This window comes from Tricharina praecox, assembly GCF_024521635.1.
Source record: "Tricharina praecox strain CBS 144465 chromosome Unknown BZA05scaffold_2, whole genome shotgun sequence".
In the NCBI taxonomy this organism is placed as follows: domain Eukaryota; kingdom Fungi; phylum Ascomycota; class Pezizomycetes; order Pezizales; family Pyronemataceae; genus Tricharina; species Tricharina praecox.
In genome coordinates, this window is record NW_026250404.1 from 246946 (window position 1) to 263038 (window position 16093).

A 16093-nucleotide genomic window follows, 5' to 3' on the forward strand; every position below is an offset into this window, starting at 1 on the left:
CCAAGTCAAGTCGGCGATGATCTGCAGGGGAAGGTTACCTAATTGGGTTCTTCGGCAGCAAAAAGCAAGTTTCGGTGCCTACCCAAAAATAACGTCCGTGCGTGAAACTTGAAAGTTCAGTTCGTCTGTGAGTAGGCACTTCACTGAGGATCACTCCGCTGAGATTCACTTCACTTCACTTTACCAACCACGTAAACACGCGTCGCAACTCAATTTCGAGTAGATATCTCTCATTACACCACCCACTCCGCCCCCCACTTCTACGAACAATGCAGCAGGTATACAACGCTTCTTTTATCTTTACCGAGATAAGTCCCTAGTGCGAAAGAGAAGTGAAAGAGAAGAAGCGAACAAGCAATAATAATAAAGCAAAGAAGAAAAAAAAAAGCCAGAAGATTAGGTAGAAAGACAAAGGACAAAGGAGAAAGCTGTAGTACCAAAATGAAGGAGATAAAAAAAAAGACCAAAGCAAGAAAAACATGCGTATAAGGTCGGCCTAAAAGCAATACAGCGAAATGAAGAAAAAGGCCGAGTCGACGAAGCGGCACGGTCCGACAAAATGTCAAACAAATGGTAGGATTGCAACAAGATGGGCAGAAAGGGGGATAAAAAAGAACGAACGAAAACGAGCATAAACAGGGAGAAAAAGATAAAAGATAAAAGAAGGGGCCCGCATTAAAATGTGATTAAGGGGGGTGATGACGATGATGATGATGCTGATGCCGTCGCTATCTCGGTAGCCCTGTCTCTTAACTCCTTCCCGTTCCCAAAGCAAAAACGCAATCCGATCCGATAAAGCCCTACAGTTGCAACGCAAAAACAAATGCCAAATGGTATATGTCCCCAATATTCACTTCCACAAATTGATTTACCCGTGCCACCCGCAGCCCTCATCAAAACATTACTGTGCCTAGTGCATCTCCTCCTCAGCCCATCCAGTCATTCCTCCGTATCCATTGACGCCGAGGCCGTGCTGTCCCTGGTGGCTGATGGCCGGCATGCTCAAGGCGCGGCTGTGCTGGCCTCCAACCCGGAGGTTCTGGTTCATTCCCATTCCGTTGCCGTTGTTGTGTCCTAAACCATCCGAAGCCGAATTAGCGGCCTGGCCAATGGAGTCGAATTGTGAGCTCTGCTGACCGTATACAGCAGCTGCTTGGGCGGCAAGCTGTTGCTGGAGGTTCGACGCGTAGGCAGCCGCCTCTTGCTGCTGTTGCTGCTGGGCCAAGTAGACCTGGAGCGGGTTGGCAGCGGGGTTGAGGCCATTCATTCCTGGGGTGGTCGGCGTTCCGTATCCAGGGCTGTTGGAGTGCATGCCAGCAGGACTGAGCTGGGCGGGACTACCACCAGAGCCGGAGTGAGAGAGACTGGGCTGCAGCGACTGTCCGTTTACCGGACTGCTACTGGGAAGCGGAGGGTGACCGGACGAAGTGGGAGTTCCGGACTGGTGGTTTCCATTGGTGGCCTGTCTGGGAGGGTTGCCACATCTATCCTTTCCGAAGTTAATCTTGAATCGCTTGTACTCGTCTCTACTCCGGACAGCCTCGATCGCCTTGATAGCGTTGGCTATGTTGGTGAAGTTGACAAAGGCGCAACTCTTCTCGCGGAGGGTGTTGACGAGTTCGATTTCGCCGTACTCCGAGAAGTCTTGACGGAGGCGGTCCTCGGTCCACGTCTCGTCCAAGTTTCCAATGTACACATTCCGACTCGCACCGCCAGACACGGCCAAGGCAATCGCAGGAGGCAGAGCTCCTGAGTGCTTGCCCCATCCGACCTTGAGGCGTCGGTTGTGGATCATCAGACCCTGAATGTTGGACAGAGCGTAGAAGCTCGCGGCAGCGGTAGGATCGATAAAGGTGACAAAGCAGATGTGCTTGTCGGGGATGTACCGAATATGGTGCAACAGTCCTCCGCGGACAACATTGCAGATCTCCTCGATGGTCGTCTCGGGGTGAATGTTGCCAAGGTACACCGTGCGGTTGCCGAGGTTGTTGATACCTCCCGCAGATGTGGCGACGGCGGCGGCTGCAGCGGACTGCTGAGCGAGAGCCGTCGAGATCATCTCCTTGTCGGCGCTGTTGAGGAGATGGGCGTAGCCAGGGGCGATTCCGAGGTACTGGGCGGCATTCTGCTGCTGAGTCTTGGAGACGTACGCGCATCGATCCTTGCCGTAGTAGACGCGACGAGGAGTCTGCCATTTCGGCTCTTGTGGGAGCTGGTTGACAGCTTTGATCGCATTGCCGATGGAGAGGAAGTGGACGAAACCGATAGCTTTCTCGCGAACGATCTTAACGGTGTCGATGGGCCCGAATTTGCCCAGATCCTCACGGAGCTCTTCCTCAGACACGTCTTCCGGAAGGTTACCCAAGTAGACATTCCGCGAAGCGCCCGACTGCTGGACGGCAATCGCAACCGAGGTTGGCACCTGCGATGGCTTGCCCCAGCCGACCTTGATATCCTGACCGCGGATAGCCAACTTCTTCAAGATGGCATCCGAGTGGAAGTGGGTAGCCGAGGAGCTGTCGAGGAAAGAGATGAACGCGCAGTTCTTATCGGGGAGCAGACGGACGGACTCGATTTGTCCGGACCGCACATGGCTCAGAATCTCCTCGGCGGAGGTCTCGGGTGGAATGTTGCCCAAGTAGACGGTCCGCGACGTCCCGGGTACTATGCCGGGGGTCATGGGAGAGCCTGCAGTGGGAGACTGCTGTTGGTAGTACGTGGCATACTGCGGGCCAAATCCGGTAGGCGAACCCAGTCCGGACGCACCGATTCCTCCGAAAGTGGGCGACATGGGATTCGCCGACGTGGGTGTCTGCTGAGAGAATCCTCCATGCATGCCGAACTGGGGGGACGCGAACGCATTTGGCGTCCCAGGTTGGAAGGGCGAGCCGAGCAGGAGCTGAGAGGGCAACAGCGGCGTGAACTGCATGTCATAGCCGGTCCCCGGCGACGCGATCCCGTTCTCCTGGTGCTGCGACGCTCCGGTGTTGATCGAAGGCATGTTTATGCGCCTCCTGTTGGGGTGACCCATTGTATCCGAACTGAATCCGGCCGGCATCGTGGCTTGCTCACGATTCCAGTCCGCCGATGGCTTGTGGGGGTGAGGAAGACGCGCCGAGTGCGGAAGGACGGCCGTGATGATTGCAGACGGTGGTCCGGTGAGGTATTCCGGACACTAGAGAGACAGTTAGAAAAACGCCGTGACCCCCGCGTGCCCCTCAAAGGTGAAGGAGTATGAGGCGAACGAACCGGTTATGCTTTAGAGATTTGCGGAGGCTCGGAAGGCGTGACAGTGGTAATTGATTCTCTGGACTTCGGAGGAGCGCTCGTCAGCAATGGTCGACCTCGTCTACCCCTGATTGTGTGTTCGATGATGATGATGATGACATCGAAGCAACAGAAACCAGACGCGAGCACAACGCAACGAAGGCACAAAGGGGGGAAGGGAGGGGGCGGGGGGCGGAGACACTCACTGACAGTTGCTGATACCACAAGCGACTCCTGATTAATCAACTTCTGCGGATTGACCCTTCTTTAAGAAGCACAGATGCTGTAGGTCGTCTCGGCGGGCAAAAGGGGGGAGGTTGGGCTACCGAGTCGATCCTTCAACTGCTGTCAGGAAGCGGGATGGATATCTCCAACAACAATGACAACAATGGCAACAATGACAACAATGACAATGCCAACGACAACACCACGCAACGCTCGGAGCACCAAGAATAGAGGTGCGCTATTACAACGGTAGGTTCAATGGATGTCGGATCCGCCGAGTACGTTTGAGCAGAATTCGAGGCAGTTAAAAGAAGGTACCTGGCGAAGGGGAGCGGCGTCGAATGGGAACGAAAGGGGTGGAGGAAGGCGAGCAGCAAGTAGAGTGGTGGCAGTATCAAGAAAGGAAGAAGAAGAAGAAGAAGAAGTTGATGAAGGGGATGCGAGAAAGAAGGAAGGGGGGAAGGGAAGGGAAGGGAAGGGAAAGCGAGCGAGATGGAGCGAAAGCGAGGGTCAGTGAGCAGTAGTAGGTAATTGTTAGTTGGACTACTAGTGAGCTGAGTAGGGACAACTTGGACTTTTGGCGGACTATTCTGCTAGAGGAGGTACGGGGGTTGGATTTTTTGGATTTGTATTGTGGTAGGGGGGGTGGCAGGAGAGGAATGAAAAGGGAAAAGACTGGATTTGGAACGAAGGCTGATTGGCAGAGTGAGGACTGCAACAGGTAAGAAAGAAAAGTGGTGGAACAGGAACGGGCGTGAGCGACGAGGACAGAGCACCGGAACGACAGGGGAGGGGGGGGGATGGCGAGAGACAATGGGAATGGATGGGAGACGATGGAGCGACAAGGGTGCGTGCACGGCGAGATGGCTGGCTGGCTGCTGGCTGGCTGGCTGGCGAGTTCGGTCGGTCTCGAGAGATGGATGGATGGATGGATGGAGGGAAGGGAAGATGCGGGTGCGGAGAGTACGGTGATGTGGAGTAGAGTAGAGTACGGCAGAGTAGAGTACTGTGATAGAGTACTTGGGTACATGACGAGAATGAGGCCGTGGAGATGACTCGTGAGGATTCGACGGGGAGACACCTTCGAGTCTCGAGTACCAGTACCAGCAGCACGGCCATGGAGCCCATTGCAGAGCAGGACATCCGTCCGGCGATTATTCGCCTTCCTGAGCCTGCAGCCAGCCGTCCGTCCATCACCAGTGGCCATCCATCCCACCGACGACGACGACTTGCAGGCCTCAAATTGGACGGGAGCTGGAGAGGGGCATTCGATCAAAGGAGGTACTCGACATATGAGGAAGAGGAGAATGAGGCTGAGATGATGAGTTCCCAAGTTCCAACCCACGTCGAGATGAGGAGACTTCCGGGAAAATAATAGGGGCAAACGTACCGAACCAGGGTTGGCGCTCCAAACCAAGCCCGATCGGGCTCGCCTGAGTTAGTTAGCATCCTTCTGGGGTGGGCGGGGAGCCCGAGCGCGCGATGGCCAAGTGTATGGAATTCGTTTTTCTTGTGTGGTCGATACATAACCAAGTATCTACTCTATAGCAGAGTAATTACTATACTTCGTTCGGACTTTGTAGGGAAATCGTTGCTGCCTTGATCTCGGTACGGTAGTTATGAAGGAATCTTGGGGATCCAAGGGGAGAGATAGAGCCTGGTCCGTGTGTATGTAATCCGAGGAACGAGGAGGTGGGTTCGGGCTCCCCGAAGATACTCTGTGTACTCCGTAGTACCTGCAGTTGCTCAGGTACCAGTGCCATGCTTATGTACACTGCCAGCAGGTCAACCCTCGAAGAGTCCCGGAAACCACAGCGAGTTCAAGGGGCTGCGATGGTTGGCCGTCGACGATCCAGCCATGCATACCTATGCACCGTACCTATGCGTTGTTGTTGCGGCCGGGCGGCCGGGAAATTGAGGTCTGAGCAGTGACCAGTGACCAGTTCTGGATGCGGACGGGCAACTCGCAAGCAACATGATGATGCAGATGCAAGAGAGGAAGTGCCAGTGCCTACATGGATACATATTTATGCCAGTTACCGACTCTCACGAACAACGTTGCTGCCCACTTCAGGGGACCTTGGCCCCGGATAGCTACCGTATTGGCCCTTTCGTTCCATTTTCGGGAACTGGTCTTAGAAAAATATGTATAAACCCAGGACATCACCGCCTCCAGAGAGCCAGAAATCCATATACAGCCACCCATTACTCACGATCCCCAACGTATCAGCCGGCATCACGGCCACGACCACGTCCGAATCGCAGATATGTGTACCTATCGTCGGAGACAACCCACCGAGCCACCGACGTGAGAATAGATGACTGCCGCGTCAATTCGGACGACTACGGTACGTACTACTCTACTCTGGCACCAGTAGTCGTTGCGGTTTCCGCAGCCGCGAAGAAAGGAGCCGGGAACGGCGTTTCCGCCAGCTGGCCTGGCCTGACACTGATTGGCTGGATGCCGAAACACTCATCCGCGTTTTGCCTTCGGACGGAGTGCGGAGTGTGGTCCGTGGCCGGCAGGATCGCAGTCCGGACGCGGTCCGTCTCCGGCTCTGGGGGACTGGACTGGGTTTACGGAGGACGCGGTCCACCGCCCACAGGTTCATCCCGGGTATGTACGTTGGGTAGGTAGGCAAACCGTACATAAGCAAGTACAAATGTGCCTATGCCCGTGGACGGACGGGATGGACGGGACGGACGGACTGGGCGAGACGTACTCTACTCTACGACCGGATTATTATCATTCCCAGTAGGTGTCCGAACTGCATACGGTCGGTCCGAACGGAGCTCTGGCAAGTACCGTATCATACCCGTATGTAAGACGATCCATCCTGAGCGACTACGACCACTCCTCCTCCTCCTCCTCCCTCCTTCTCCTCCTCTCCCTCCCCCGCAACCACGACACGCAATATTCTCACCGTCCAGACCCTCCAATTCCATATGTAGAGTCGGCAACTCGGCGGACACCATTCCTCCAAGCTCCAGGAGTCGCTGCACAGTGTGGCTTATCCGGACCACCTAGAGTACCTACCTTGCATGTAGAGCACCTGCACGGTTGGATGCACGGTTGGATGCACTCATCGACGGCCACCAGGAACAGCCGGGCGGCGGGCTCCCCTCCTCCGATCTCCGCAGATAGGTACTCTACATATCGGCTTCCCACGGAGGATTGGCTCCTCCAATCGACAACCACGGGAACGGTGGCAATTCGCTGCTAGTCAGAGCAGTGACACGCTACTGCACTACTGTAGTCACGGCCACAGGTCCACCACCACTCCCTCCGCCCGGCCACGTGCACTCCGCCTATCCTGTCCCTTTGCGTACGAGGTGGAAGTTGGAACTTGGGGACACCTAGATAAGCTGGAGTGGCTCTGAGACTCTGACACGCCCAAGTTTGAGCCGCTTAGATATTCATTGCCAAAAAATAATATAAAATAGAGTATGTAGAACTCGATTAAGAGCCCCCAGAGTAGTTCAGTCGCTACGATGTTCCCTTTTGTAGTGGAAAAAAGACACGGAGGGCTGGAAGTAATGTCGCGTGTAACTTGGGTACGGGCCGAAATCGAAGAGTTCAGGGTGTGTGTTACTAAGCACAAACAAAAGCCACTCCCGAGTCCCTCCCTCCCTCCCTCCCTCTCTCCCTCCCTCCCTCCGCTACCAGAGCGCAGTACACAACGGAACCCCATCATTCCGGAATCCGTCCCAAGCCGCCCCGGCGACTCCGAAGCGAGGACATCCGACCTCCCAGTCTCCCACGGTCCTACTAAGCCCGCCGAGCCCGCGTCACGTCGCGAAGCTCAAGCGAGCGAGCGAGCGAGGGGTCTGGGCGGTGCAACGTAATGCAAACAACAAGTCGGGAATCAGTCGCGGTGGGGACACAGGCACACAGACACTCTGGGCCTCCGGCCGGGAGCTGGGTGTTGGCCGAGTGAGATCGGGCCGGTTGCGGCCTGTACCTAGTATATAAAATAGTAGATCGGTGGGGTCCGGCCATCGGCCGTCGGCCGTCTTATGCTATAAAATTTGTATGTACCGTAGACCGGGACAACGGCTATCATAGTACCGGTAGAGCGCATAGAAACCCCCCGAAGAGGGAATACCTAAAAAGCGGGAAGGAAGTTCGAACAGCCATCCCTCTCTCTCCCTCTCTCTCTCCATTCATTGTCGACACCCAACCCAAAAATCCCGTTGCCCGATCAATCGATCGGCCTCGGAATTGAACGTCGTGCAATGCATCGTCAGAGCGAGCCCTGCTGGCTCCTGCTGCTGCTGGTGCGAAACGAGAAACCGGCCTCGATCGATATCGATATCGCGTCAGTGGTCACCACAGGGTTGTCGGGTTCGTGGCTACTTACTTATATACATACCTCATACGTGGAGAACCGTGCCTCCTATGAATAATGATCTATCCATGCCGAATAGAGGACCGCCGACCGGTAGTGATCACGTTGTATGTGATAGCGGTGAAGAAACCTACTTGGGTACTGGTGGAAGGATATCCGCGAATCGCATGCTACTATATTGTACGATAGGTACTGCAGCACCAGAGCAGAGTGCCGTGGAGCAACTGTCGAGTCTTCAGCCGTCTCGTGGACGTACCTACATGTCCCTCGGGGCGGGGCGCGGTTTGTCGGGCAGCCTTCCTTCGTCATCGACTATCATTCGCCGCCCATACCTCGGTAGTCGAGTAGATCCATCCTCCCGGTAGTCGTTTACTTGTAGCCCTGGTTTCGGGAACGGTAGGTATATCGCGATCACGTCTCCGAGTTTAGATCGCCGTCGAGCCGCATGTCGAGCATCGATGCCGGCAGCCATTACTACATGCTAGGAGGGAGGGAAGTAGAGGTTTTATCCCCTGGACCGTAGCTCGTTTTCGGTCAATGTGTCCTTCAAATACGGATTTTCCAGCTCTGACAGTCACTCTATTTAGCCAGCTACCCCGCAACTAATCAGATGGACCTCTTCTCTGTGATCTCCTATTGATGATTATCTTTTCAAGATTTGGTTATATCCCTTGGTGAGTGAGTGGCAACAAGCTTTCCAGACGATACGATTTTAACCGATTTTTGGCCATTGAGAGCTCAACCATGAGCTCAAATATTTCTCTAAAGTCTGGGGAACTTCGGATTATCTCCCCCTTGCTGTACTACGGGTTCTGTGTAATGATCATTAGTTGGCCTGTCCTGTGGGTGGTTCCAGCTCCCTCAATATCGTAGTTTTGGTCAAAAACCCGAATTTTTGAACAGCCACAACTCAGGTAATACCAAATCTTTTACATTTTCAACTCCGATAACTGAACGTCATCTGATGAGCCCCAAATGATAAGAGGTTATGAGAAATATTCCTAAAGATTCGAGATATTTCAGCATATTATTTTTCGCATCTTGACGGCATTTCTCTCCTTCACTAGCATGGGAATACCTAAATTGACGCCAGAATCATCACTGGCAACCAGGATATGTGATCTTTAAGCAGATCATCTTTGGTTATAGCCATATGGTTGCTGCGTTATGTACTCACTTACGTTCAAAACGGTCCAAAAAGCCCGCAAACGGCATATCTATTTACGATCTAGGGGATAGCAGCTTAAGCTTGGAATATTTAACCTCAACGACCGGTGAGCAGTAAGTTCTAACCAACCGGTGGATGGAAGAGAGTTTTAAAGTCAAGTTGTTCTTTCATCATAACTTGGACTGCCGAAACCTTGAGCATAAGATGCCCATTACTGTTGTTCTGTGCCTCTAATGTCACGAGCGAAAATTAACCAGACCTCGTATCATACATACGAGAGCGAGACAAATCACCGACCCAGTCTTTATCGCTCTCGAGCACCACCGCCCGAACTTATTTCACAGCCGTCATATTAATCGACTAATCGAACGGAATCCTCCTCAACTCGGTGCCCTCCTCGGCCCTCTTAGCCGCCACGCTAGCGGGAACCTTTATGCCGCAGCACTCACCCCACGTAGAGTGTACATGCCTCATGCCCTCCCTATCCTCATCGCCGAGGCCCTCACCCATACCCTCCACCGCCTTCAGGATCCCGCCAAACATAAAATGCTGCATAACGGGGAGCTTTCCGAGGACCTCCTTCTCATACATCTTCGCCATGCCGGCATTAATCTTTCCCCAATTCTTCGCCGCGGATATATCATCGAGCATGGGGGAGTGCCAGCGGAGGCCGGCGGTAGTCTTGATGCTATTGATGAACGCGATGCAGGAGAGGTATATATACTCTCCCGCCAGCTCCTCGAGGATATCAGACGAGTGGATCGATTTCGGGCGGAGGTACGAGTGCGAGTACAGCTGCGCAGACCCGAACAGGAACGGCAGGAACTGGTAGTCGTCGAGCCCCCACACCCCGTGCGAGCCCGCCGGCTCCAGGTAGTATGTCGTCTGCAAACGCCGCATGATGCTAAGGTACTTGTTGAACAGCCGCAGGATCACCGCGGGGTAGTCCGCCGGCTGCAGTAGGCCCAGCTGCTGGAAACAGAGCCTGAGCGGCACACATGTTACATCAGCACCCAATGTATCCCGCCCGCCACCCGCCTAGCACGGGGCAAACTCACGTCCACGCCAAAAAATTCAGCTCGTGGCCAGAGCCATAGTCGATTCTCGTGCGATTCCCCCACGCCTCACAGAAGTACCTCGCGGCCTCATCCCTGGCCTCCTGGGGGACGTCCAGCACCTTATGCCACTCCTTCGCGCGCTCCCATAGCGCGTCGTAGAAGCGCTGGAACGACCTATTCCCGAACCTGCTGAGCCCGACGTCTTCGGGCGGGAACTCGTCGATTGCCGCATCGACGCGGTCGAATATGTCGAGCAGTGTCTGCACGAGCGGCGAGATCGGCACGGAAGTTGAGTTGGGCACGTTGAGCACCGAGTTGTTCAGGTCCGTCGTGAATGACAGCAAAAGCTGGTGCGTCGGTGAGTTCTGGAATAGCTTCAGGTCGTGAGAGGTGATGAGCTTGCGGGTCGGCGACGTGAACGTGAAGGTTTCGAGCGAGGTCGCCGGAGGCGTCAGCAGCGGGAGCTCCGGAGGCGCCTGCGGTGGCTTGTTGCGCGATATTGGCATTGCGGATGGTGAGAGATGGTCGGTGGTGGGGGTGCGCGCGGGGATCGGGGGTACTGTGCTGTGTGCACTGTGGGGTTGGAGTTAACTTAGCATGGTTCTAGGTTCGTGCAACATCCCGGCCGGAAAAACATTGATCCGGTTCACGCTCTTCGATACATTGCCACTTACACACTCGATCATTCATCAGCAGACGTAAATTTGTGTCGTGTACGGAACTCAGTGTCGATCAGTGGTATATATAGAAGCCGCCGCATCCCGCGCAGTTCTATTCGCAAGACTTCGTCAACGCAATTCCATCGCAGAATGCTTCAGCAGAGCAAAACAGCTCCTGAAAGCACACATGGCACTCAGAAGCTCTGCGCATCCCGTCGGCGGCTGAGCACAACTGCACAAATCAAGTCTTCGCGTTGCGTACAATGTACATAAGCTGTGCCTGACACCTGTGCCCTGGGTTTCAAACCATGTCCATTGTCAACGGCGGCTCCATCCTTCGCTTCCCTACATACATAAGGTGCAAATCTTAGTTTTAGTGCGGACCGAAAGAGGCGACGAAACCGTTGTTCATAGCTTGGAGTATGTACGGACGGCCGCATAACCGGCACTACGCCTCTACTACTAAGTACGAACGACACGGACACGATACACTCGGTGCCATCTCATGACGGACTGTACATACAAAGCACTACGGGACCACTGCAAGGCATTGGAATTTGGGGTATCCATCTTCCGCCGCAGACATGATGCAGAAAGGACCGTGTTTAGTAGGATTCGTGAGACTACTAGAGGTATAACCAGACAACCCCAACGAGAGGTGAGACTAGAGTACTAGTACTGGGTGATAGGAAGGTTGCTCACAGAACCTCTTCAACTAGTCGCAAAGTCCTTGAACGCCTGGAGGCTGGAACGACCCATTGAGTCACCCAACGCAACGCTTGGGAGGTGGACAACTCCCATGTTTGTAGATTCGTGCTCCTGCAGCCTACAGGTCTACACTGCGGTGCCAGAAACCGCATTCTGGCCGCTTGTCGAGTGACATACTCAGATGCAGAGCTCTGCCTCACCATACTACGCTCATACACTCCCGGGGTTTTAAACCCCCGCGGTATGTACGCACACAATATACCCATCGCCCCTTGGGCCTTGCCGGAATTCGACGCCCATAGCCCGTAGCTACGAGCCCGAGTGATACCGAATGAATCCGTGTGACTCCGAGTTGAAGTACCTATTGAAGGCAGACGCATATCCGAGCTCACCTTCAATAGTGCCACATAACGGTGCTTCACACTGCAAAAACCACAAAAAAAACCAGATTAAGCAAGGTAATAGCCATCATCAGAAGCCGGGGGAAGGTCAGGGTACTCTTGATTTTCCACCACCACTTTCTCCCCACCTGCCCTCCAACGTAATCCTACTCCCAGAGCACGCATATCACGCAAATCACATGCGAACCCAAATCCCAGAATCCAGACATCCAAACGCGTCCCGCAAGATCCGCAGTTCGCTATCTCCTCAACAAGTAAACGAGTAAACAAAACAAAAAACGTTCGAAGATCTCCGGAAACGGTTATGGCACCATCGCACTGCGCGCGGCGACGCGGCCTCGAGCGGCGTGCAGCTAGGGGTGCATACTGCATACTCACCTTTCATCACTCGCCCCCCGTTCCCGTTCCCGTAAATATCAAACTCATTAAAAATGCTCGTAGTATATCCCATCCCGCTCACATCCTGCTCATACATGATCTACTACCCAACTATCTTATCCCCTTATTCTTCTACTCCTACATACTCATACTCCTCCCCCCTTCCCCCTTCCGCCTGTTTATCGTCCTCCCCCACCCGTTCTACCCCCGTTCTACCCAGTTAAAGCCCTCTCACACCTCTATCAGAAGAAAGAAGAAGAATTAGAAGAAAGAAGAACTAGAAGAAAGAAGAAGAAGTAGAAGTAGAAGGAGAAAAAAGAAGAAGAAGAAAAAACGCCGTCCAGCGCCAACAATATCATCCATCAAAGCAGGAAGCCAGAAAGCAGAACTAACCGAAAGAATTGGAACAAAACACTTTCTCTAATCTCCCATCAATCCACACGTAGGGGCAACAAGTAAAAGCGAAAATAGATAAGAAGTAGGTAAATGTTGAAAAGTAGAAAAGCGTCGAAACAACTTTATCAGAGGCCATGCAAATTTACCCCAATCCTTAATCCAATCTTCAATCCAGTCCAAGCCACCCAATTCAAGCCACCCAATTCAAGCCCAATCCCAATCACCAATCTCGATCACCAATCCATTCTCCAACAATTCCATTCTCCAATCCCCAATCCAATCCATCCTCCAATCAATCTGGGAGCAAGAAAACACCACCACAACCGGAAACAGAATCGAGAACTGAAACGGAAAAAGAAACTAAACCGGAAAACTCAAAAAAACCAGTAACCCCCCACGCCGCCGCCGTAGAACAAAGGGAAAATACGACAAAGAGAAGAAGAGGAAGAAGGGTAAAGTGGAAGTAAAAGTAGTAGTAGCGGAAAACTCAAAAAAAAAAAAAAAGTACAGCAAGCTCCCACCCAACAGAAAACAGCAACAGAATCAGCAACAGAATCAGAAAACAAAAAAAAGGAATAAAAACCCGGTTAGTAAAATACAAATGACGAAAAGAAAAAGGTTGTGTGTGAAGTTGCAATATGAAGTTAAAAAACTTGTCCGCCCCCACCGGCTCACCCTCCTCCACTCCAATCCAAAGCCCCAAAGCCCCCCAAATAAAAATAATAGAAGTAAAACAAAGGGCCTTCACCAATCTGAACCACAGGCCATGGGCTAACTCATACCATCCATCCATCCATCCATAAAATTCAAAGAGACCCTCTCTCTCGCACAGAAACGAAAAGAAAAGCAAGACAAGGCCACTAACGATCTAGTAATACGTTCCGTGGGTAACGGTAAAAACAAAAACAAAAAAAAGATGATAATGGTGTGGTGTGGTGTAGTTGTTGGTCTCGGCGGGTGGGTGAGGACATAATTCAATTTTCTCCGCCCCTCTGAGCACCAAGCCTTCTCACCAGTCCATGCCCCGTGGGGTTGGTGGCTGTGGTTGGCAAGGGCTCTTCCTCGAATTCCCGAGTTCCGACTGTACTGATCCGTCCACCGTAGCTCTTTCTCGGGAGGGGAATTGCACTGCCGCCGCTGTTGACCGTGTTCCTTCTGTTCGACATCCCGAATCCCCCGTCTTGGCCGCCCATACTCCTCCTGCCGCTGCCTGATATATCGTATTCTCCGAAGCTGTGGCCGGTCATCGGGGTCATCCTTCCGCCGAAACTTGCCCGGCTCTGCGGCCTGATGGGAAGTGTTGTGGTCCGATCCAGTCCGTTCCCTGACATGGAAGAACGCGATGTTCTGCCAGATACGCGAGATTCTGGCCGGGGGATCCCGCCTCCCGCTCGACTTTCAGGCCTCGCCATTCGGGACGCCGGTCTGTTATCGACGGCCGGGTAGCTCAGACGGCCGCTGTAATTGCTCTCTCCACCTGACGTCACCGAGGAGGCGGTCGATACGGATGGAGCCCGAGATTTCTTGTGTGACCGCAGTGTGATCGCGTTCATAGTGAGTGGCGGTGCCATCTGCGGGTGGTGTGGTGAACCTCGCGGAGGAGTGGTGACGGCAGGACCAGGAAGCTTGCTCCGGGCACTCTGTACTCGCTGCTCCAACCGTTGCATCTGTCCGATCAAGCCACGGATCTGGGTGAGAGACCGCGAGGCCGGCATCGGCAACGCCGAATTTCCACCGATGGACGAACCTCGCGAACGCTTCCTGAACTTCGGCTGGAAGTTTCGGGGACGCGGGGTGGTTGCGTCGTGGCAAGGAATGCTGAGCCGAGCGCACTGCGAGGGCGTAGTCGACACCTCGGACATGGGTGGTGACGGCGGGCCCGAGTGATCCGACTGGGGCGTGGCGGTCGAGGCAACGGACGGCGTCGTCATGGACGTGCCCAGTTCATCCGACAGAATTGTCGAGCTATCGGACAATGGCGACGGGAATTTGGGTGGAGGCACGTGGTGCAAACTGCCGTTACCGTATTTGGCCGCCATGGCCAGGGTGTTGTTGAGCTTCTCGGCGGTGATTTCCTGTTCCACCTTGAGGTCCGACAGTTCGTCGCGCAACCGCTGCACTTCGATGCGCAGAGCCTCTCTCTCCTGTTCTCCCGCTCGGACCTCCTCCTCCATCATGACTCCTCGTTCCAGGGAATGGTTGTATTTCGACTCGATATCCTCCAGCGAAGACATCACGATTCGTTCCTGTCGCTCAAAGTCGTCATTGGAGACCTCCATGTCGCGTAGTCGCAGCTGCATGGCCCGGTTCTGTTCCCGCAACGAGGTGATTTCCTTCTGCAGGAGATTCTGGGCCGAGTTCGCTTCGGTTTTGGACTTGTTGTACTTGTTCTGTTTCGCGAAAATCGTTTCATCAGCATTTCCTCGAGCGCCCTCGCACCGTACCCCTTATCGGGTGGGTTGTCCGTGCATCGTGGAGGGGGGAGATAACTACCTTCCACTCATCGACCTCGTACCGTAGCGCTTCATTCTTGTTCCTGAGATCCCGGTGCTGTTTCTCGCTTGCCTCCAACTCCTTTTCGAGCTCCTGCTCTAGTTCTCGCGACGAAGCCTGGAAGTCGGCGAGCTCTGCCTCCAACTCTCGGACATGCGACTTGTAGAAATCCAGAGTCTCGTCGGAGGACTCGGGGTCGTCTAGCGACATATCGGCGGAGGAAGAGGCGGAGGTGGCGACGAAGCTACAGCAGTGGCTAGTCTATCAGTGTGTGTATCCTTATTTTATTTTTTCCTTTCGCGTATAGTAGTGTTTAGGTTCTGGTTGTGAAGGTAAAGGGTAGCCGTCGCGAGCCGGGGGGTTTGCAGTTGAGGGGCGTCGTTAAGTTGAGTCGTGTCGGTGGGGTTCTTATTAGGGAGAGGGAGGAGGGAGGAGCGATCGAGATGTAGGATGGACGTGGACGGGTTGTCGGAAGTGTCGGTAGTTTCGTTCGAATTGGCGATGAGCGACGACCTACCTCCTACCTACCTTTACTCCCGGTCGCTTTGTCCCGTTGAAACAGAGGTAGTCGCTCCTCCGGGAGTCCGGACGGGGCGATGGGTGTTGGTGGCGATGACGGAGGGGTATTAGGTGAACGTCGTGGGTCGTAGGGGTCGTGATGTAGTTGTTGTTGTTATTGTTGATGTTTATGTTATACTGTAGTCGCGATGGTTGTTGGAGTCGAGAAGTGTGGTGGGTGTGGTGGTGGTGGTGGTGGTGGTGGTGGTGGTGGTGGTGGATGCAGGTTGGCAGTTGCTATCGCAGTTGAAGGAGGAGTGTGAGTGTTGAACTGCGGAGGAGGGGGGCACGGCCCAGATCCTGGAGAAGCATGTACGGTATGTAGTGTACATAACTGCAAATACATGCCAACTTCAAATGCTCTCCATACCTTCCCCCGTTCGATCTACTCTCCCCTACAACTTCGTTCTCTGCCGCGGCCAGCCCAGGTGCA

General features: G+C 53.8%; 4 protein-coding genes across 4 annotated transcripts; all 4 read right to left on the reverse strand.

Annotated features, from left to right (window-relative positions):
• Nucleotides 1-910: 910 nt before the first annotated feature.
• On the reverse strand, nucleotides 911-3058 carry BZA05DRAFT_433021 (uncharacterized protein; the record flags this gene model as incomplete). The annotated part of the gene is made up of 1 exon (XM_051486245.1): nucleotides 911-3058. The coding sequence occupies one exon, from the start codon at nucleotides 3056-3058 to the stop codon at nucleotides 911-913; it is 2148 nt and encodes a 715-aa protein (XP_051343303.1).
• Nucleotides 3059-9194: 6136 nt separating this feature from the next.
• Nucleotides 9195-10622, reverse strand: BZA05DRAFT_346877 (uncharacterized protein). The gene is made up of 2 exons (XM_051481202.1): nucleotides 10068-10622; nucleotides 9195-9994 (listed from the first exon to the last, which is right to left on the reverse strand). The coding sequence occupies exons 1-2, from the start codon at nucleotides 10571-10573 to the stop codon at nucleotides 9370-9372; spliced, it is 1131 nt and encodes a 376-aa protein (XP_051343304.1). The 5' UTR covers nucleotides 10574-10622; the 3' UTR covers nucleotides 9195-9369.
• A 2426-nt stretch (nucleotides 10623-13048) lies between these two features.
• On the reverse strand, nucleotides 13049-13493 carry BZA05DRAFT_99442 (uncharacterized protein). Its single transcript, XM_051488876.1, has one exon. It carries the CDS (start codon nucleotides 13400-13402, stop codon nucleotides 13097-13099), a length of 306 nt encoding a protein of 101 aa, XP_051343305.1. The 5' UTR covers nucleotides 13403-13493; the 3' UTR covers nucleotides 13049-13096.
• BZA05DRAFT_99435 (NUDE protein) lies at nucleotides 13493-15432 on the reverse strand. Its single transcript, XM_051488875.1, has 2 exons — nucleotides 15103-15432; nucleotides 13493-14999 (listed from the first exon to the last, which is right to left on the reverse strand). The coding sequence occupies exons 1-2, from the start codon at nucleotides 15310-15312 to the stop codon at nucleotides 13584-13586; spliced, it is 1626 nt and encodes a 541-aa protein (XP_051343306.1). The 5' UTR covers nucleotides 15313-15432; the 3' UTR covers nucleotides 13493-13583.
• Between the last annotated feature and the right edge of the window lie 661 nt (nucleotides 15433-16093).

Bases quoted from the DNA above. Each gene is read 5' to 3' on its own strand.
- BZA05DRAFT_346877 (XM_051481202.1), bottom strand. From the start codon at position 10,573: ATGCCAATATCGCGCAACAAGCCACCGCAGGCGCCTCCGGAGCTCCCG. The intron at 9,995-10,067 runs GTGAGTTTGCCC...TGTGCCGCTCAG, and splicing joins CTGAATTTTTTGGCGTGGAC to GCTCTGTTTCCAGCAGCTGG.
- BZA05DRAFT_99442 (XM_051488876.1), bottom strand. From the start codon at position 13,402: ATGGATGGATGGTATGAGTTAGCCCATGGCCTGTGGTTCAGATTGGTG.
- BZA05DRAFT_99435 (XM_051488875.1), bottom strand. From the start codon at position 15,312: ATGTCGCTAGACGACCCCGAGTCCTCCGACGAGACTCTGGATTTCTAC. The intron at 15,000-15,102 runs GTAGTTATCTCC...TTCGCGAAACAG, and splicing joins ACGAGGTCGATGAGTGGAAG to AACAAGTACAACAAGTCCAA.